This window comes from Pteronotus mesoamericanus, unplaced genomic scaffold (genome assembly GCF_021234165.1).
Source record: "Pteronotus mesoamericanus isolate MK-2021 breed Mesoamerican mustached bat unplaced genomic scaffold, CSHL_Meso_final contig_163, whole genome shotgun sequence".
Classification (NCBI taxonomy): domain Eukaryota; kingdom Metazoa; phylum Chordata; class Mammalia; order Chiroptera; family Mormoopidae; genus Pteronotus; species Pteronotus mesoamericanus.
The window spans coordinates 6,358,100-6,374,028 of NW_026555064.1; the positions used below are offsets into that span (position 1 = coordinate 6,358,100).

General features: G+C 38.9%; 1 protein-coding gene across 1 annotated transcript in view; it reads left to right on the forward strand.

Annotated features, from left to right (window-relative positions):
• SLC10A7 (solute carrier family 10 member 7) overlaps positions 1 to 15,929 on the forward strand; it is a 195,239-nt gene that overhangs the window by 16,504 nt on the left and 162,806 nt on the right. The window contains exon 4 of the mRNA XM_054562781.1: positions 1,699 to 1,774. Within this exon, the coding sequence (XP_054418756.1) occupies positions 1,699 to 1,774 (76 nt within the window). The remainder of the gene's footprint in view (positions 1 to 1,698; positions 1,775 to 15,929) is intronic.

Sequence of the window (15,929 nt, forward strand, 5' to 3'; positions counted from 1 at the left end):
TTATGTGTTGAATCTTCTGAATTTATGTGTTGAAGGTAGGAATGGTACAATACCTATGTGTTTTTTTTTATACCCTTGTGTAGTATCATAGCTATAGAAGGCATAGATATTCAATAAATAGTTTAGGGATTTTCTTTTTAAGGTAGGGAGAACTCTGCTTCTTTATATATAGAAGGGAAGGGGCCAGAACAGAGAGAAAGAGCAAAAACACTAGAAAAATTGAAAATTGAAAATATTCCTAGTATTGGTGGTCGGGAAGGTAGAAGGCAGAGAGGCTGGAGGTAAGGCAGGCCATTGACCCTGGATTCCAGAATAAAAGTTTAACCCTAGCCAGGAAGCTTCGTGAAGTTAGGCAAGTTATTTAACTTTCTTTTTAATTTCAATTTCTGGTAAAATGATAATAATAATGGCATTTATCTTAAATACTTGTGAGGAGGCAGCTTCGTGAGGTTAGGCAAGTTATTTAACTTTCTTTTTAATTTCGATTTCCAGTAAAATGATAATAATAATGGCACTTATCTTAAATACTTGTGAGAAATAAATGAGTAAAGTGTCTAGAACAGTATCTACAATAAATGGTTAATGCTTATAAGTGTTAGTGATGAGGATGGTGATGATCGTAAGGAAGGCTCAGAGACTAGGAATTCTTAACGGAACAGACTACATTAGCATCACTTGGAAAGATAGCCCTTAAAAGGAGACCATATTGAATTGAATTGAGCTGGAAATTCCATTAAAGGTGTTTTCTTACAAAATGAATTAAAACTTATTTTTATTTTTTTTAAATTTCAGAGTTAATGTAAATTCATTGCATGAAGTTTAAACAACACCTTATTACAAAAGTGAATAAAAATCATTTGTAGTCTTAAATTCAATATCTTAGTCAGATACTCTGTGTCCGTTATTTTCTGTCTGAACTTTCTGCGTTAGGCCAGCTAGTTGCTGAATGGCTGAGGAATGATTTTTATCTTTAGCACTTTGCTTTACTATGCAGAGTTTCATGTACTTATTATGCAATGTATATTCTTTCCTAAACTAAGATCATAGACTTCTTGTCATCATCTGGGTATTAAAATCGAAATTTAGAATAGACACTAGAATGTATGTCAGTTGAATCCAGGAAGTACATTATTGTGTCATGCCTATTTCTATAATGATATCACAACAATGTGAACGTGTCTTTTGTGAGGTGAAAGTGTGAGACTTGCTGTTTTATAGAAAGGAATCGGCAAATGTAGCTTTTGTTTTGTTACATAATTTTGAACTTTGGAAGTGGTGTTAAAGGTTTATTTTTGCCAAAAGCCTTTCTATAAAAAATGTACAGAAAAAAACACTTGAAAATAACCTCAGGTCAAAAATTATATATACTTACCAAATAATTAACCATTTTGCTTATCTTTCATTGACTGTACTTACTAAAACTTGACAATCTTTTTTTCCTGAACTACATAATGAACTTAAATAATTTAAAAAATAAAACCTCCCAGCCTGTGAATGTTGTGAGAGCCTCCCCAGGCATCTGCAGCATCTCCCAAGCCATGTGGCCTCATGGAATTGTCAGAACTCAACAGGGCAGTGAGCATGGCTCATCACTCTCCTATTTTCATTTACTCAGCTCTGCTATTTCAGAATGAATGAAGTGAAAACTGTTTATGATTTAAAAAAATACTATTTATAATTGCATCTTCTATTTTTCAGTTTGCAGACTGTAGGTTGCATGCCTCCCCCTGTGTCTTCTGCAGTGATTTTAACCAAGGCAGTTGGTGGAAATGAGGTGAGTCATGGGCTAACTTCATTGAAATAGAAGTGGGTGCTGTGCTTTTCTTTATCTATTCTGTTTTATGACGAAGGGACCATGTCAGAGAAGACACAAAACCTTAGCAGCTCATGACAGAAGTGAGTGTATTTCTATATTAGGATGATGCTAAAATTGATGATGATGAGTAGAATTTGGGATTTCAAAGAGAAGAGCAAGGGAGGTGAGTAAAGAAGGGATGGTGATTTTTCTATCTTAGTGGAAAACTGGGAGACAGGACCAGGAATCCAAGGAGAGGGGCTCCTCCTCAAAGACTCGCAAACTGAGGACACCCACTCCAGCCATTCCTTAGTTCTTAAAAAAAATTGTAACAAATTAAATTCGTGGAAAAAAAGCCAGTATAAGTTTAATGGTTAGTGAAGGTGATATGCAAAGATGAAATAAGGCCAGATTTTTAAGATTAAGTTCAAAGAAATTATCCAGCTGCTAGGGGACTGTGGCGTAAGGAGAGTACTTATATAGTGGGAGAGCAATTGTCCATTTCAGGAGCTACTGACAGGTGCTTCTCCTGGAGAGAAAGGCGTACAGCTTTATACAGAGGGGCTTCGCTTTGTGGGAGCCTCCTCCTTCTCCACATATATTCCATCATTCAGAAAAGGGTACCAGTGAATCAGGGAAGATATCAGCGTTGCCCCTTCAATTCATTCTTAGGATTTTGGTTTCTCAGCATCTTTTTTAAAATTTTCATCCACTTTATTCATTCCCAAAATATTTCTTGATCACCTGCTCCTTTCTTTTTAACAGCAGGTTTATTGAAGTATTATTGACACATAATAGACTGCACACCTTGAAACAGTTTAATGTTTTGACAGATGTACATATCTGTGAGACCAGCACTGTGAGGAACATAGTGACTATGTCTGGCAGCCTCGGAGGTTTCCTTGAACCCCCGGTAATCCCCCCTGCCTGTCCTTAGCACCGCCGTGCTCCCGGCAACCACTGATCTGTTCCATCACCGTAGATCCGTTTGCGCTTTCTAGGCTTTTATGTAGTGAAATCATACAATGTGTACTCTTCTTTTTCTGTCTTTTTACTCAACATACTTATTTCAAGATTCATCTATATCGGGTGTATCAATAATTCATTCCTTTTTATTGCTGAGTTGTATTATTTTGTGTGGATATGCCACAATCTGTTTACCCACTCACTTGTCCATGGACATTTGGGCAGTTTCCACTTTGGGACTATGAACATTTGTTACAGATCTTTAAGTGGACACATACTTTCAACTCCCGTAGGAACACTTGGCAGTGAGATGGCTGGGTCACCTAGTAGGCGTATGTTTTAGCATTTTCAAGCAAGGGAAGAATCACAAACAGTTATAAATCATCTATAAATAGCTTCTGAAGCAAACCATTTCTGTTAGTATACAGACACTTTCCTTGTTACCACAAGGACACGTTAAACATTTTAAGAAATTGCCAAGTATTGTCTGCAGTGGTTGTGCCCTTTTGCCTTTCAAGCAATGGCGTAGCAGAGTTCCAGCGCTCCACGTCTCATCAGCCCTTGCTACTGTCGCTCTTTTTCATTGTAGCCATTCTAATATGAGTGTAGTGGTATCTCGTTATGGCTTTAATTTAATTTGCATGTCCCAGTGACTTGTAATGGTGAGCATTATGGTCCTCCCATGTGCATATTTGCTGTCCATGTCTTTTTTTGATAAAATATCTATTAAATCTTTTGCTTCTTTTTTTTTTTAATAAATTGAGTATTTTGTTTTCCTATTGATGAGATGTGAGCATTTTATATAGTCTAGATATAAGTCCTTTTCATCAGATACATGTTTTCTAAAGTAGTTTCTCCCAGTGTGTGGCTTGTTTTTTCAATTTCTTACCAGTGTCTTTTTGAAGAACAAGATGGTAGTGGAGTCACCGAAATGTGGAAGGATCTCTTGGGATGCTGATGAATTGGATGTGGGGTGCGAGAGAAAGAGAGGCATTAAGAATGACTTCAAGGTTTTTGTCTGAGCAGCTGAAAGGATGTAGTTGCTCCTATGAAGATGAGTACTATGTGAGAGTAGGTTTGGGGGTATCAGTCTGGGTGATAACTAAGAATGCCAAAGTCTCGATGGCTAAAAGTATAAAGTTGATTTCTTGCGCATGGTACATGTCCCATGTGGGTCAGCTGGAAGGTCTTCATTGTCACTAAGGAAGCCTTGTTAACGGAGGCCCCAGGTCTTGAAGGTACACCGATTGGCCGGATCACAGAGCGTGGGCAGTTGCCATAGCAGGAGAGAGATTGGAGACTCACAAGTGGCTTTTCACTGTCCGGGCTGGAAGTGATACCTGGCACTTCTGTTCACATTAAATTGGCCAGAACAAGTCATGTGGCTTTACCATGTGTTGTCGTTGATGTCCTGAAGAAGGGAGTTGGATACTGGGAAGCACTTGTGAAGTCATCCATGTGGGTAAAGATCAAGAGTTTGTGTTTCCATTGTGTGGAGATGCCTGTTTCATGTCCAAATGGATATGTCAGAAAGCAATAGATAGAGCTGAAGTTCAGCTCTCAACTGGAGATATAAATTAGGGAGCCATTGGTGAATAAATGGTATTTCCGGCCAAGACCAGATGAGATCACTGGGGGAGAGAGCATAGATAGAAACTCAAAGAGGTTCAAGGAGAGATCTGGGGCCCTCCATCAATGAAGAGTAACTAGCGAAGGCAAGATAGAAAACAGAATTAGTGAAATAGAAAGACAAACAAGAAAGCATGTTGTCCTGGAAGCCAGGTGGTGAAAGCGTTTGAAGGGTGCCGAGGGATCAGCTATGTCAGACTCTGCTGATGTAAGTTGTGTAAGGTGAGTTCTGAGAATTGAGCCTTGAATTAAGCTGTGTGGAAGTTGCTGGTGCCCTTGGCCAGAGCGGTTCTGGTAGAGCACAGGGGCAAGTGCTTGTCGGGAGTATGGGCAAGGAAAGGCAGGAAGAGGGGAGCTGGAGACAAGAGTAGAGACATCTGTTTTGAGGTCCTTTGTGATGAAAGGGAGTAGAGAAATGGGGCTATATTTAAAGGGGGACGAGGGAGTCAAGATTTTTTTTTTGTTTCTGTTTTTTTAGTTTAGAAATGACCGCATGTTTCTATCATGATGGGGATTGTACAGTAGAGATGAAGCTGCTGGTTTATGAGAGAGAGAGTGCTGGGATAATTTATTTGGGCAAATGGGAGAGATTGGTGTTGGGTTGTATGAGCTTCGGTAGGACTTGGATCGTTTATTCATAATAACAGGAAGGGAGGCAGAGGATGTGCAGACAGATCCACACAGGTTGGTAGAGGGGCGCACTTGGGAGTTCTCTTCTGATAACTTATTTTTTCTCAGCAGCTGAGAGTCATGATACGCCCAGTGCTACGGGTGTTGGAGATGAGAGGACAAATGTGCTGTTGCCATCAGATGAGGGAACGAATGGGCGGGAGAGGACGGTAGCAGTGCCTGGCGGCACTGAGGGCCCAGCGGAGGTTTAGTCTTGCGTTTAAAGCAAAGCAGGGCACCACTGTTGTGGGTTTTTACTTCGCTGCATTTAGCTTCTTGGTGTAGGAATAGAAGCGGCAGATAGTTGGGTTTACATGCTGTTTCATTACGCCAGCTGCTTCTTTTAGTTGTGGCATAGTGAGATAGAGGAGTTACAGGAGGCTTGGACTAGTGCCTGCTAGGCTTTTCTGTTGCCTTGAAAGAATTTGAGGAAAGGGTCTCTTTTGGTATATCTGGGACCATTGTTAATTGGTTTAAAGATGTCATTTATCTCTTTCTTTCTAATGTGATTCCCATCAGAGCTTTAAAGCCAAAAAACCTTTTTGTTCTCAAATGACTTTTGGCAGAAGTTCAAAGTTCACTCATTTTCTTGGCATTAACATATAATATTAAGAAATGTATTTATGTGATCATTCCCCAGCAGATAAATTGTTTACATCATTGTTGTATTTTGATGTTGAGTTTACAGACATCTCCTTTGTTTGTAATATTGGTCTAGTTCTTTAAATGCCTATATGATGTGTCTTCATCACTAGCAAGCGCTGGGGAGTAAGATTCAAATTTTCATATATATTGAAAACAGAGCTTCAGAAATGACGCTTGCAAAGTCCAGTTTGGTTGTATCTTCTGCTGTGAAATGAACAGACTTTTATAATATGTCAGAGTATGGAAGAAAGTTATCTGCAAGTAAAAACATTAGAATTTTCCGTTTTTTTCTAAAGTAATGTTATAAGGTGACTGAATATAAGCTTTTGCTGAAGTGAATTTAAGGGATGATTAGCCTAGTGTACAGACGGAAAGTGAATTTATTGGTGCATGTAAATAAAAAGGTCCAAACGCGCAATCCAGTGTCCGGTGCCACCGGGTGACGGCTGTGAGCCCGGGCCCCTGAGGGTCTCCTTTCCGCCTGGCGTGCAGCCGCCTTGCACCCACGTGGGCATCGACGCAGTAGAAAAATTGCTAGGGTGCATTTCTGTGTCCTTGAAAACTGACTCCTCTTTGCAGTATTTATGACATGTGAGAAACCTTTTTTTCTCTTTGAGACTTGTGGTATTAAACTTGGAAACATTTAATTTATGCTCTCATATTTATATGTACATCTTTAATGTATATACAAGTTAGGATATGCCCTCAGGTGTAAAAGAATATCTGTGACCATGTAACATATTTGTACTTTAGTGATTTGGGGGATGTATGCAGATATAATAGTGTCATTTGAAATGATTCTTTTAGTTTTATTTTGCAAAGTTGTTATGTAACATAGGAAGAAACTTTTTTGTGTTACTTATATGCCTCTCATTGTAAAGGCTTTTTCCATAAAACTGTTGTTACCAAAAGGTTTTGTCATGGGTGAAAGTTATTGTATCCTTTAAACTCTCAGCTTGTACTTTGTTGAGAAATAGACTTACTACCTTTTGTTAAAGTTATAAAACAATTTTCATTTTTATAACCTAGGTATTTTTTGTTCTAGGGAGCCAACTAGAATTTATAGTAATTTTTAGCAGCAGAAGGAACTCAATGTAACTGCATATAAGCTGAAATGCTAGCATATCCTTTAGGTATGAAAGTGAGACTGTTTAGGGTATAGCTGACTGACAGTCTTATTTTGTGGCTTTAAAATTTTAAACGACTTTTATTTAAATATTGGAAACATGGCTGGGCTCATTTTTTGGGATTGTTATTTATTCATTTCATTGTTTCAAATGTAACTTTTCAAAAGTGCTGCTGACAACGTCTAAGGATGGTCATACTGGTAGTGTGTGCACACACGTAGCTTTAGTTCTTTCCTCTAGTAATAAAGGACTGACTTGGTGAGACCTAATTTGATTTCTTTTTTTTCAATTTTTATTTTTTACTATATTTTATTATTTTTTTATTGTTCAAATACATTTGTCCCCATTTTCCCGCCACCACTTCCCCCTGCCTCACCCACCCCCACCTCCCAACCCTCAATCCTTCCCCACTTTGGCTTTGACCTTGGGTCCTTTATACATGTTCCTTGACTTGACCCTTCCCCTTCTTTTCCCCGTTACCCCCCATTTTATTTCTAAATATAATAAAGAAGATAGATTGAAGTGTTTTCTGTTTTATCATAATGTGGGAGATAGAGTATAAACACGTATTCTTTCTTTAAAACTATGCATTTGTTAGGTTTAAGCTTCTCTTCCAAATGTAAAGTTCAGTGGTAAAAAAAGTACGATTATTTTCCAAAAGGCTTACAGAAGTTTTAACCCTCATGGGTCTTGCTAAAGAAATCATTGTATTAAAATTCAAGTAACTTCTGCCTTACAGTAACTACCTCAAGAATTTCTTTTATAAAAGAAGGTCCTTTTTTAAACTGAAATCATTTTCCTAAGTTTTCATGTTCCTAATTCTCCGGTAAAGTTGCAAACCTGTATAACTTGTAAAATTTTGTGGGTCTGGGCATGAAACTAAGTACAATTAATGATATCTGCCTTCAACTATCTGAAGGAAAAAAAGAAAAAAAAAACATTTAGAATCATAATAGAGATAAATCAGGGAAAGCTGGAAAGACACGTCCAGACCTGTGAGAGTAATAGTTTATGCCAAGCTCTCTGTTATCTGTGTTTGAGGCCAAGTCTGGTAATTTGGACGATGAAAATAGGCACGTTCACCACTAATAGTAGTGTACTGGTTATAGGCATGTTATTATATATGTGTGTTTGGTTTTTTGTTTGTTTCTCAAAGTGGATTCTGTAGACCACCTACACTGGCATTACCAGGGGTGATCAGGAAAACACATTCTTATGTGTGCCTTAGACCTATTGAACTAGACTGTATGATGGATGGGTCTCAGGATTCTGCTTCTTTTTAAAATTATGAAAAAGCAGATCTCCAAAAGGTGCGTAGAACACATTTATACAGTATAAAGCATAATAATAAAGGCCTCTATGCCCACCGTGCAGCTTTAGAAATGGAACGTGATACGCACCCAGTAGTTAAGCCACACTTCACGTGGACCCTGTTTTCTCCCAGGGAGAATAAGTAGGAGGTAAGGCCTGGGGCCTGCCCTCCAGAAGCCTGCACTTCGTGGGACACTGTACTATTCAAAAACCTCCATTTCACATTATAAACCTCATACAAATATGCAAAGCAGAGTGGAATGGCTTTCTGTTGGCGCATATTGTCAAATTAGTGTTTTCCTTTAGTGTATGTAGAAAAATCCAAGATGTGTCCCGAGTGAGTTCAGCCCCACCTGGCAGTGTGGGACAGACAGAGCTTCAGCTCGGGGTTCCCGGTCGGGCTTGCTTCTTGCAGTCCCTGGCTGTCCTCTTCCCTGGTCCTGGGTTAGGACCCTGTGCTTCTTTCAATTGTGATTAGATTTTACTTAACAGGTTGAAAGATTTTAGAACCCTTTGACAGTCGTATAGAATTCCAAATGCCTTTTAGGGAAAGGTTTGATTTCAGGTTTAGTAGAAAGGTAACAAGTTAAAATTGTATGGGGGGGTGTGTGTGTGTTAATTTCATCAATGGGGTTAGAGCCCAAATCTCTTCAGAGACAAATTAAGAATGCCTCCTGAGCAAAGAAAATTATTGCATGTGGTGAACTCTTTAAGTCATAGATGGAGGTCATGGAGATGTGAGTGTATTTAAAAAAGGCTTCCTATCTGCTCGGAAAGCAAATGAGGCACTCATTACTAACTTTAAAGTTACAGCCAGGAGAGGATTTTTGCTAGAGGTGAAAGATCAAGATCATCACGGCCCAAACGGAGGCAAAAAGTTCCACTCCTGGCTTATCAGGGAGGCCTGAAACATTTCAGGGTTATTTTGCATTATCAGTGGGGAGTTGATCTTGCTAATCCATGCATGAAGATAAGAGTCATTGAAACATTTATAAAGGCATTTAGAGGAGATCTGATCGACAGAGAGAGGACTGGAAGTGAGATGGAAATCGGATCTGTCAGTCCCTCATCTCAGCCTCAGCAGTCTCTTGGCCTTTCTGGGCCTTGCCTTTCTCTTCTGTGAAATGGGGCCGCTGCTTTTGCTTGCAGCGGACGTTGAACGGCGTCTTGGAGGACTCTCATGTTCAACAAAAGCTGGCCGTGTTGATCCCGCTTGCAAGCTGGCTGGCAGATGTGTACTTTTTACCCCCTAGGCTCCTGTGCGGTCTGGGAAGTGGCAGCGGTTTTTTCCTCTTTGGCAAGTGAAGCAACAGAAGTGACAGTAGCAGCAGCAAAGGCACTTCCTGTCCCTTCTCTTCTGTGTCTTGCTTTTAACTTCAGTTTCATCCTCCTCACTGGGCATTCTTAGGATTACTAGAAACAGCTGAGGGTGCTTGTTTCAAGCTGCTCTAAAACCTGTGTGAAACATGCCTAGATTTCCCAAGACTTCTGTGTGTTGGTTTAGAAGTCTTTCATTTAATCCCTTCATGCCTCTCGCTTCATCTTCCATTTCTACCACTCTAAGCAAGAGGGTCTTCTTGCTCTGCAGTGATTTGTGTTCACTGAATCCAGTGGCCAGTTCTCAGGTCTCATCCCCCCGGACCTAACTGTGGCCTTGCGTTGTTGTGTAACCTTCGCCGCCGTCCATCTCCAGAGCTCTAGCTCCCCTGAGTAAAACTCCCTGCCCGTTACGTAATAACTCTGCATTCTTCCCTCCCCCCAGCCCTTAGCAACCAACTTTCTTATTTTCTGTGTCTACAGATTTCACTACTCAACGAACCTCATATAAGTGATAGCATACACTATTTGTCTTTTTGTGACTGGCTTACTTCTGTAACAATTCTTTTGTTGGGAAATTCTTTCCTTGGGAAATTATATAATCATAAATGAATTATTATTGCCTAAGATGGCCTTTCTTACATTCTGACAATTTTTATCTTCAGTGGAAGTTATAATGGATGTTAACAGTATGCGGTGTTTTGATAAAATAGTGTTGGAATTGCTAACTTCTGAAATGAAGTACAAGGTAAAAGGTCCTCTATAGTTGTGTATTTTTAATATTGTGAAGACAACTGAAACATAACACAAGGCCTTCCTTTTGACAGGTGTGAGGTGAGTGCATTAGGTATTTTAGCAATCTGGTGAATTTTCTATCCTATATAAGAATATAAATATTGTACTGTTAACATTTGATTTACTATATTTTCTGAATATATTAGAAATAGACAAAATGTGATTTTAGGATAAAATATTAAAGTTCACAGTTGAAGCATTTTTCATACTTGGCTTATATTCTATTTGTGTAATGAAAGGTAAGTTATTTTTTTCTTAGAATGCATAGATTTGGGGGATTGCACAATAGCCCCTAAAAAGGTATTATGATGTTGATGTATTTGTTGCCCTGGGAAGTATATTTATGATTTTTGTCTCTTCAAAACTAATATTTTGTCCTGACTGTAACCTGTGTTTTAAAGCTTATGTTACTTCTTCTTAATCCTGCTTGGTTTCCGCAGAGGCACTTCGCAGAGGCACCCTTTAATAAAAGCTTTCTGGTAAATTGGTAGCTAAGATTCTTTAAAAAAAAAAAAAAATCCCAGTCAAAAGACGCAGCAGCATAGGGGGCTGGCATAATGGGAGGCATGCAACCGGATTTGCAAATCTTCGACCTTATCCCACAATTTTGGTGTAACCCTTCAGCTAACAATTAAAATCTTTGTTTTATCAGCCATCACCCAGCCCTAACAGATGGGTGAAGCATTAATCTGATTTGTATTTTTCCCCGCAACTTTCTCCTACACATTGTAATATTCTCTGATTAACATTCAGTGAATTTTTAAAGATGATTGATGAGCCTTAAAGATACAATATCCACATTCCATTTAAATTAATGCTGGAGTAAAACCATGGAACAGAAGAGCTCCTAAGAGCCCTATAGAAATTCGAAGACAATTTTGATAGTCTCGTCCACTGGAAAAGAAATCTGCTAATACCGTAATGTTTTTTCCCTTGCCAGGACCCTCCTTGCCTGGTGTCATTTCTTGAGCTCTCCTGGGAGGAGATTAGTCTAAAACAACAAAGTAGCCAGATGTCTGGCTCTGAGAGAGTCCCAGAGGCCAGGCTATGGGAGGCAACAGAAGCCGCGTGGGGCTGGAGATCAAAGATACCTGAGAATTACTTATGGGCGCATAGTATGTGTCGTTCCCATTATTAACAGTCTGAGAAAATTTGTTTCTCCAATTAACCCTTTTGTTGGAGTAACCTTAAATTTTAGTGAGTGTATTTCTTTTTTGATATGTTTTTGTGTGGTTTTGAGAAGTGCACATACCAAAAAAGAAATATGAACAGGAACTCACGTGCATGACTGTAATCTCTACACTGTTATTCGTATCCAAAATAGATATGCTATCCAGTGTGTAATCAGTTTTCATGAAATAAGTGGGCATTACGGTTCTAAGTTAAAATTACAAATCAATGCGTGGATGGTGTATGTGTACAAAGAACTGTTCTTAAAGCTCCAATCCTTACTTTTCAAGTAGTAGTATTTCAACTTGTAACTGTTTTAGAGTAGAGATTTTTAGATTACATGTCCCCTTAAAATGAATTCAGAATAAATCCCAGTGGTGGGAAATCCGTACCTTATTAATACTTGACTTCTTTCTTTTCACACTGGCAGTATAATGAAATGCTAATTAAAAATTCTTGCTATCCTTTACCTGTTTGCTTTATAGGTCCAATTCTACATTGTTCATGCACATAAAAATTTGGAAAACATGAATGTGTTTGCTAATTTTGAGTTAGCCTTCATCCTAAAATCTCTAAGAGCTTTTAGCTGAATGTATTCCAAAGGATGTGTAAAAAAATCTGATTATAACTCTTGATGGCTTAGCCTCTGAAAGAGAGAACAAAAGATTTTGGTTGGCTTTGCCACTTGTTTTTGTTTCCATTCAACATCATCACGTAACAACAAAATTGTGTACAAGCCTTATTCCTGCTTTCCTTGAGATATAATCATAAACCATTGTTATCAAGAGCACGATTAGCCAGCTTTAGTGCTAAGTGCTAGCACACATTCTTTAACATCTAGTAATATAAACTTGGCATAAAAGCTGTAAAAATGTCTTTACGCCTAATTGGAGATATGTGTTAGCAATAGAGCACAGAGATTTCATATTCTTTGTGTAGTGGTCAAGGCTTCCTTTAACTCCTTGAGGAAAATGAAGCTCCTAGCAGCCGTTTATAAGGATTAATTGACTTACTGCTTTGTTTCTAGATTCAGTATTGAAGCAAGAATAAAACAGGCTTCCTGCACAAAGAACTGGAAAAGCAACTAATTTTGTTATTTTAAATCAGAGCAGAATTTGTTGTCACTTCAGTGACAAAGGGTGATCTGTGTCCCTGTTGCTGGCTACCCCATGTGAACAATACCATTTGCTGTCAGGTCGTCTTGTCTCCTACGCTGAGTGCAAGCTGAGTCAGTTATGACCACTGTGCCGCACATATTTCTAAGCCCCAGCTAATGGCTGACTCTAAGCAAGTTGTATTGAGAGTAACAGAATGCCTCCCAGCACCGCAGTGTTATTAGCAGTTGCGGATCCGAGGGAATGAGAGCCCGAGTGCCTGGACTAAGGCCGGTGGCACAAGCAGCATTCCACTGGGTAGTGGTTCAGGCAGTTGTTCATGTTCCCCTTTTACGGGACTCCCCACGTGCCCCCCTTTCTCCCTCACTCCCAAGACACACACCTCATGTACACACACGCACACACACACGATTAAAAGAGGGATTTGCTAAGGAGAAGACCAAATGGTAACTCCTCTGTGCGCCCTTCTGAAGCTGTCTTTGCTGCTGGGCACTAAGCTGTGCCTGCGCCGTCGTGGGTTGCTTCGTTGGCTGTTGGCACTCTCTGCCCTGCCCTTCCCCTTTCCACCCTCCCTTCTCCCCACCTCCTGTTTACCTTCTGACCATCACTGTGTCTGTCATCTCTTTGTCAGGCATCTCTCCCACAACACTATGTACAGGGAAGTGTTTAATTGCATTTTTTTAAAAAATAGATACTATCAAATTTGAGGAGGTGAGCGTTAGTTCTCTGCTTCCTGCCTTCTGTTTATTCTCTCTATCTTCCTTACTCATAGATTTCTTTGTACATCATCTTCTCCCTCTATCCTGTCATATTTTGTTTCTCTTTTTCATCTTTTAGTTCTTAATTCTGTTTTAGCATTCTGTCAATAGCTTTCCAGGATGGGTTCTGATTTGAAATAAGAGCTAAGTGTAACAGGCAATTAAAGTCTCTTTGTAATAACTTAACGTGTAATGATTTAGTACTTGAGTGGGTACTGAGGTCATAATCTATAAACTTTTTTGTGATAGAATTATGAACTAAACAAAAATGCTTGCAAGATAGATCAGGTTGGCTTTGTTAGAATGTGACAATTCAATATGCATTTTAATTTCTCTTAATTTTAAAAGCTTTGAGGTTAAGTACATAATCTTAAACTTAAAAAAATCTATGGTGGTCTGAAAGACCTTAGGAGCTACTTATTTACTTACCTTTTTACTGGTTTGATAAATTTCTTCAGTGTTAATTTAAATTCATATTTCTTTTCACCTGAGGTTTGGAGTGGTAGCCTAGACACATCTATTCGTGTTTAGAATGGTGGCCTCGGACTCTAAATTTCCTGGGAGTCCGAGGTTGCAAAGGAATGGGCTTAGATCTTGGAAGATGGGAGGGCTTTCCCCCAGGGACAATGTGGGGTAGCATGCTGGTCCAGAAGGCAGTCCTGGAGGGAAAGTTATGTTTTGAGTATAAAAAGGATAAGTTCTTTTTTTAAAAAAAGATTTTATTTATTTAGTTTTAGAGGGAAGGACAAGGAAGAAGAAAGAGAGAGAAACATCAATGTGTGGTTGCCTCTCAGATGCCCCCTACTGGGGACCCGGCTGTCGCCTACAGGGCAACCCAGGCCTGTGCCCTGACTGGGAATCCACCCAGGGACCCTTTGGTTTGCAGGCTGGCACTCAATCCAATGAGCCACACCAGCCAGGGCAGAATCAGTTTTTGAATCCTTGTGAGTTCTAACTGTATGGCTTAAACAATGAGCAACATTTTAAAAAGAAGTACTAGAAAATTAATTATTGTCATTGACTGCATCCCATCTGAGCAATTGACAGATAAGTGTAGGATTTATCCTTTTTCAAGTAAGATTTACATGATTAAATATGAAATGAAACTACAGCCGATAGATAATCAGATACCTCAGGATGATGTTTGGGAAGCTGGGTTTCCTGAAGATATGAGGCTTAGTTATTTTAGCCTGGGGATTTTGCCTGGGGAAAAATGTATGTGCCTCAAGAGCTGAAGGGCTATTCAGGAAGAAACAAAGTAAAATGGCATCTATTTTAACGTGTAATTTCGATATTTCATACTTAATCTCATCCTTGGCAGAAATGTCAAAATATACTCGCTGCAAACCATCTCTGAAGCCATATCTACACTCTCAAATTGAACTGGGTACATAATGCCCTTCAGAATCAAATTGTTTTCATGGGGAGAAGAGGGTCTTTTCTCGACAATTCTCTGAAAGGAAGGGGATGCTCCAGTAGAATCAAAATGAAGATGGGGTGTATTTCAAGTACAGGAAAATACTACCTGAAGAAACTGCTGCAGGAGCTGGGGGGCAGGTTTTAAAAATCGGTGTATCGTCCTTAAACATCAGTACGGTTTCTTTCACATCATTTCCTATTTCTACTTACTGCCGTTTAAATTTGAAGTAACACGTCCCTTCATTGATGTTTAGTTTTTGTTTTATTTTAACCTCATCCAAAATTCAGTAGCTCATGCTAGAAATGATAGTACAGTTCTGTTCCTTACTTCCTTCTCTACCATCCTTTACAGATCAGATTATTCTAGCTGCATCAGTTATTATTTAATTAGAAATCCAGCTCTTGTTAATGGAATAGCTGTGTTTCTGTCTTCTATAAATGCCTCTCTTTTTTTTGTCGGCCTTAGAGGGGAAGTGCACCCTGGGAGGGACTAATATGGTAAAGTCTACCGTTTGTTCTGTCACCGCAAAGCTGTTTTTGTTGTTTAATCAAAAACCAAGTTTCTGTATTTAATGACTTGGAAGATGCATTACCTTTTGTCAAAATCTAAGAATTTATGAAGAATAAAGAGACTTTGGAGTCTCCAAAAGGATCAAGAATGGGATATGTATAATTTTGCTGTTTAATACATATATAGACATTAATATTTATTATTGAGTTTAATATTTTGTATTTATACTTCCATCAACATATACTATGTTATAGTGTGCAGTTTAGAGATCATTTAGTAGCTCAGGATTTACTCATAGAACAAGAAAAAAAAAATTTTAGTATGTTTTTTTCTCTTTCATTTGCATTATCTCCAGGTTTTTTTTGGTAAAGAGCAAGCAAGTTTGTTCATAATGAGGACACTTACCATATATAAAAACCTGTCCAGTATGTATAGAGGTAATCCACAGAGCTGACAAAATGCTGAATGGTTGCCATCATCTGTTAATGAATGAACAAACTATTAATGCCAAAGTAACAGAGGTAACCTTGACAGTGAAGATCAGCACCATGTGCAGATAGGGCCTTTGATACTTAATTTTTACTTAATGATTAGAGTGCACAGAAAGTGTACTGGGTTGGTCGGCTAAAATAATAGTATTAGCTCCCTAACATTTCAGATTCATAGAAATGTTAGATAAATGCACTTTGGACTAGAAGTTTC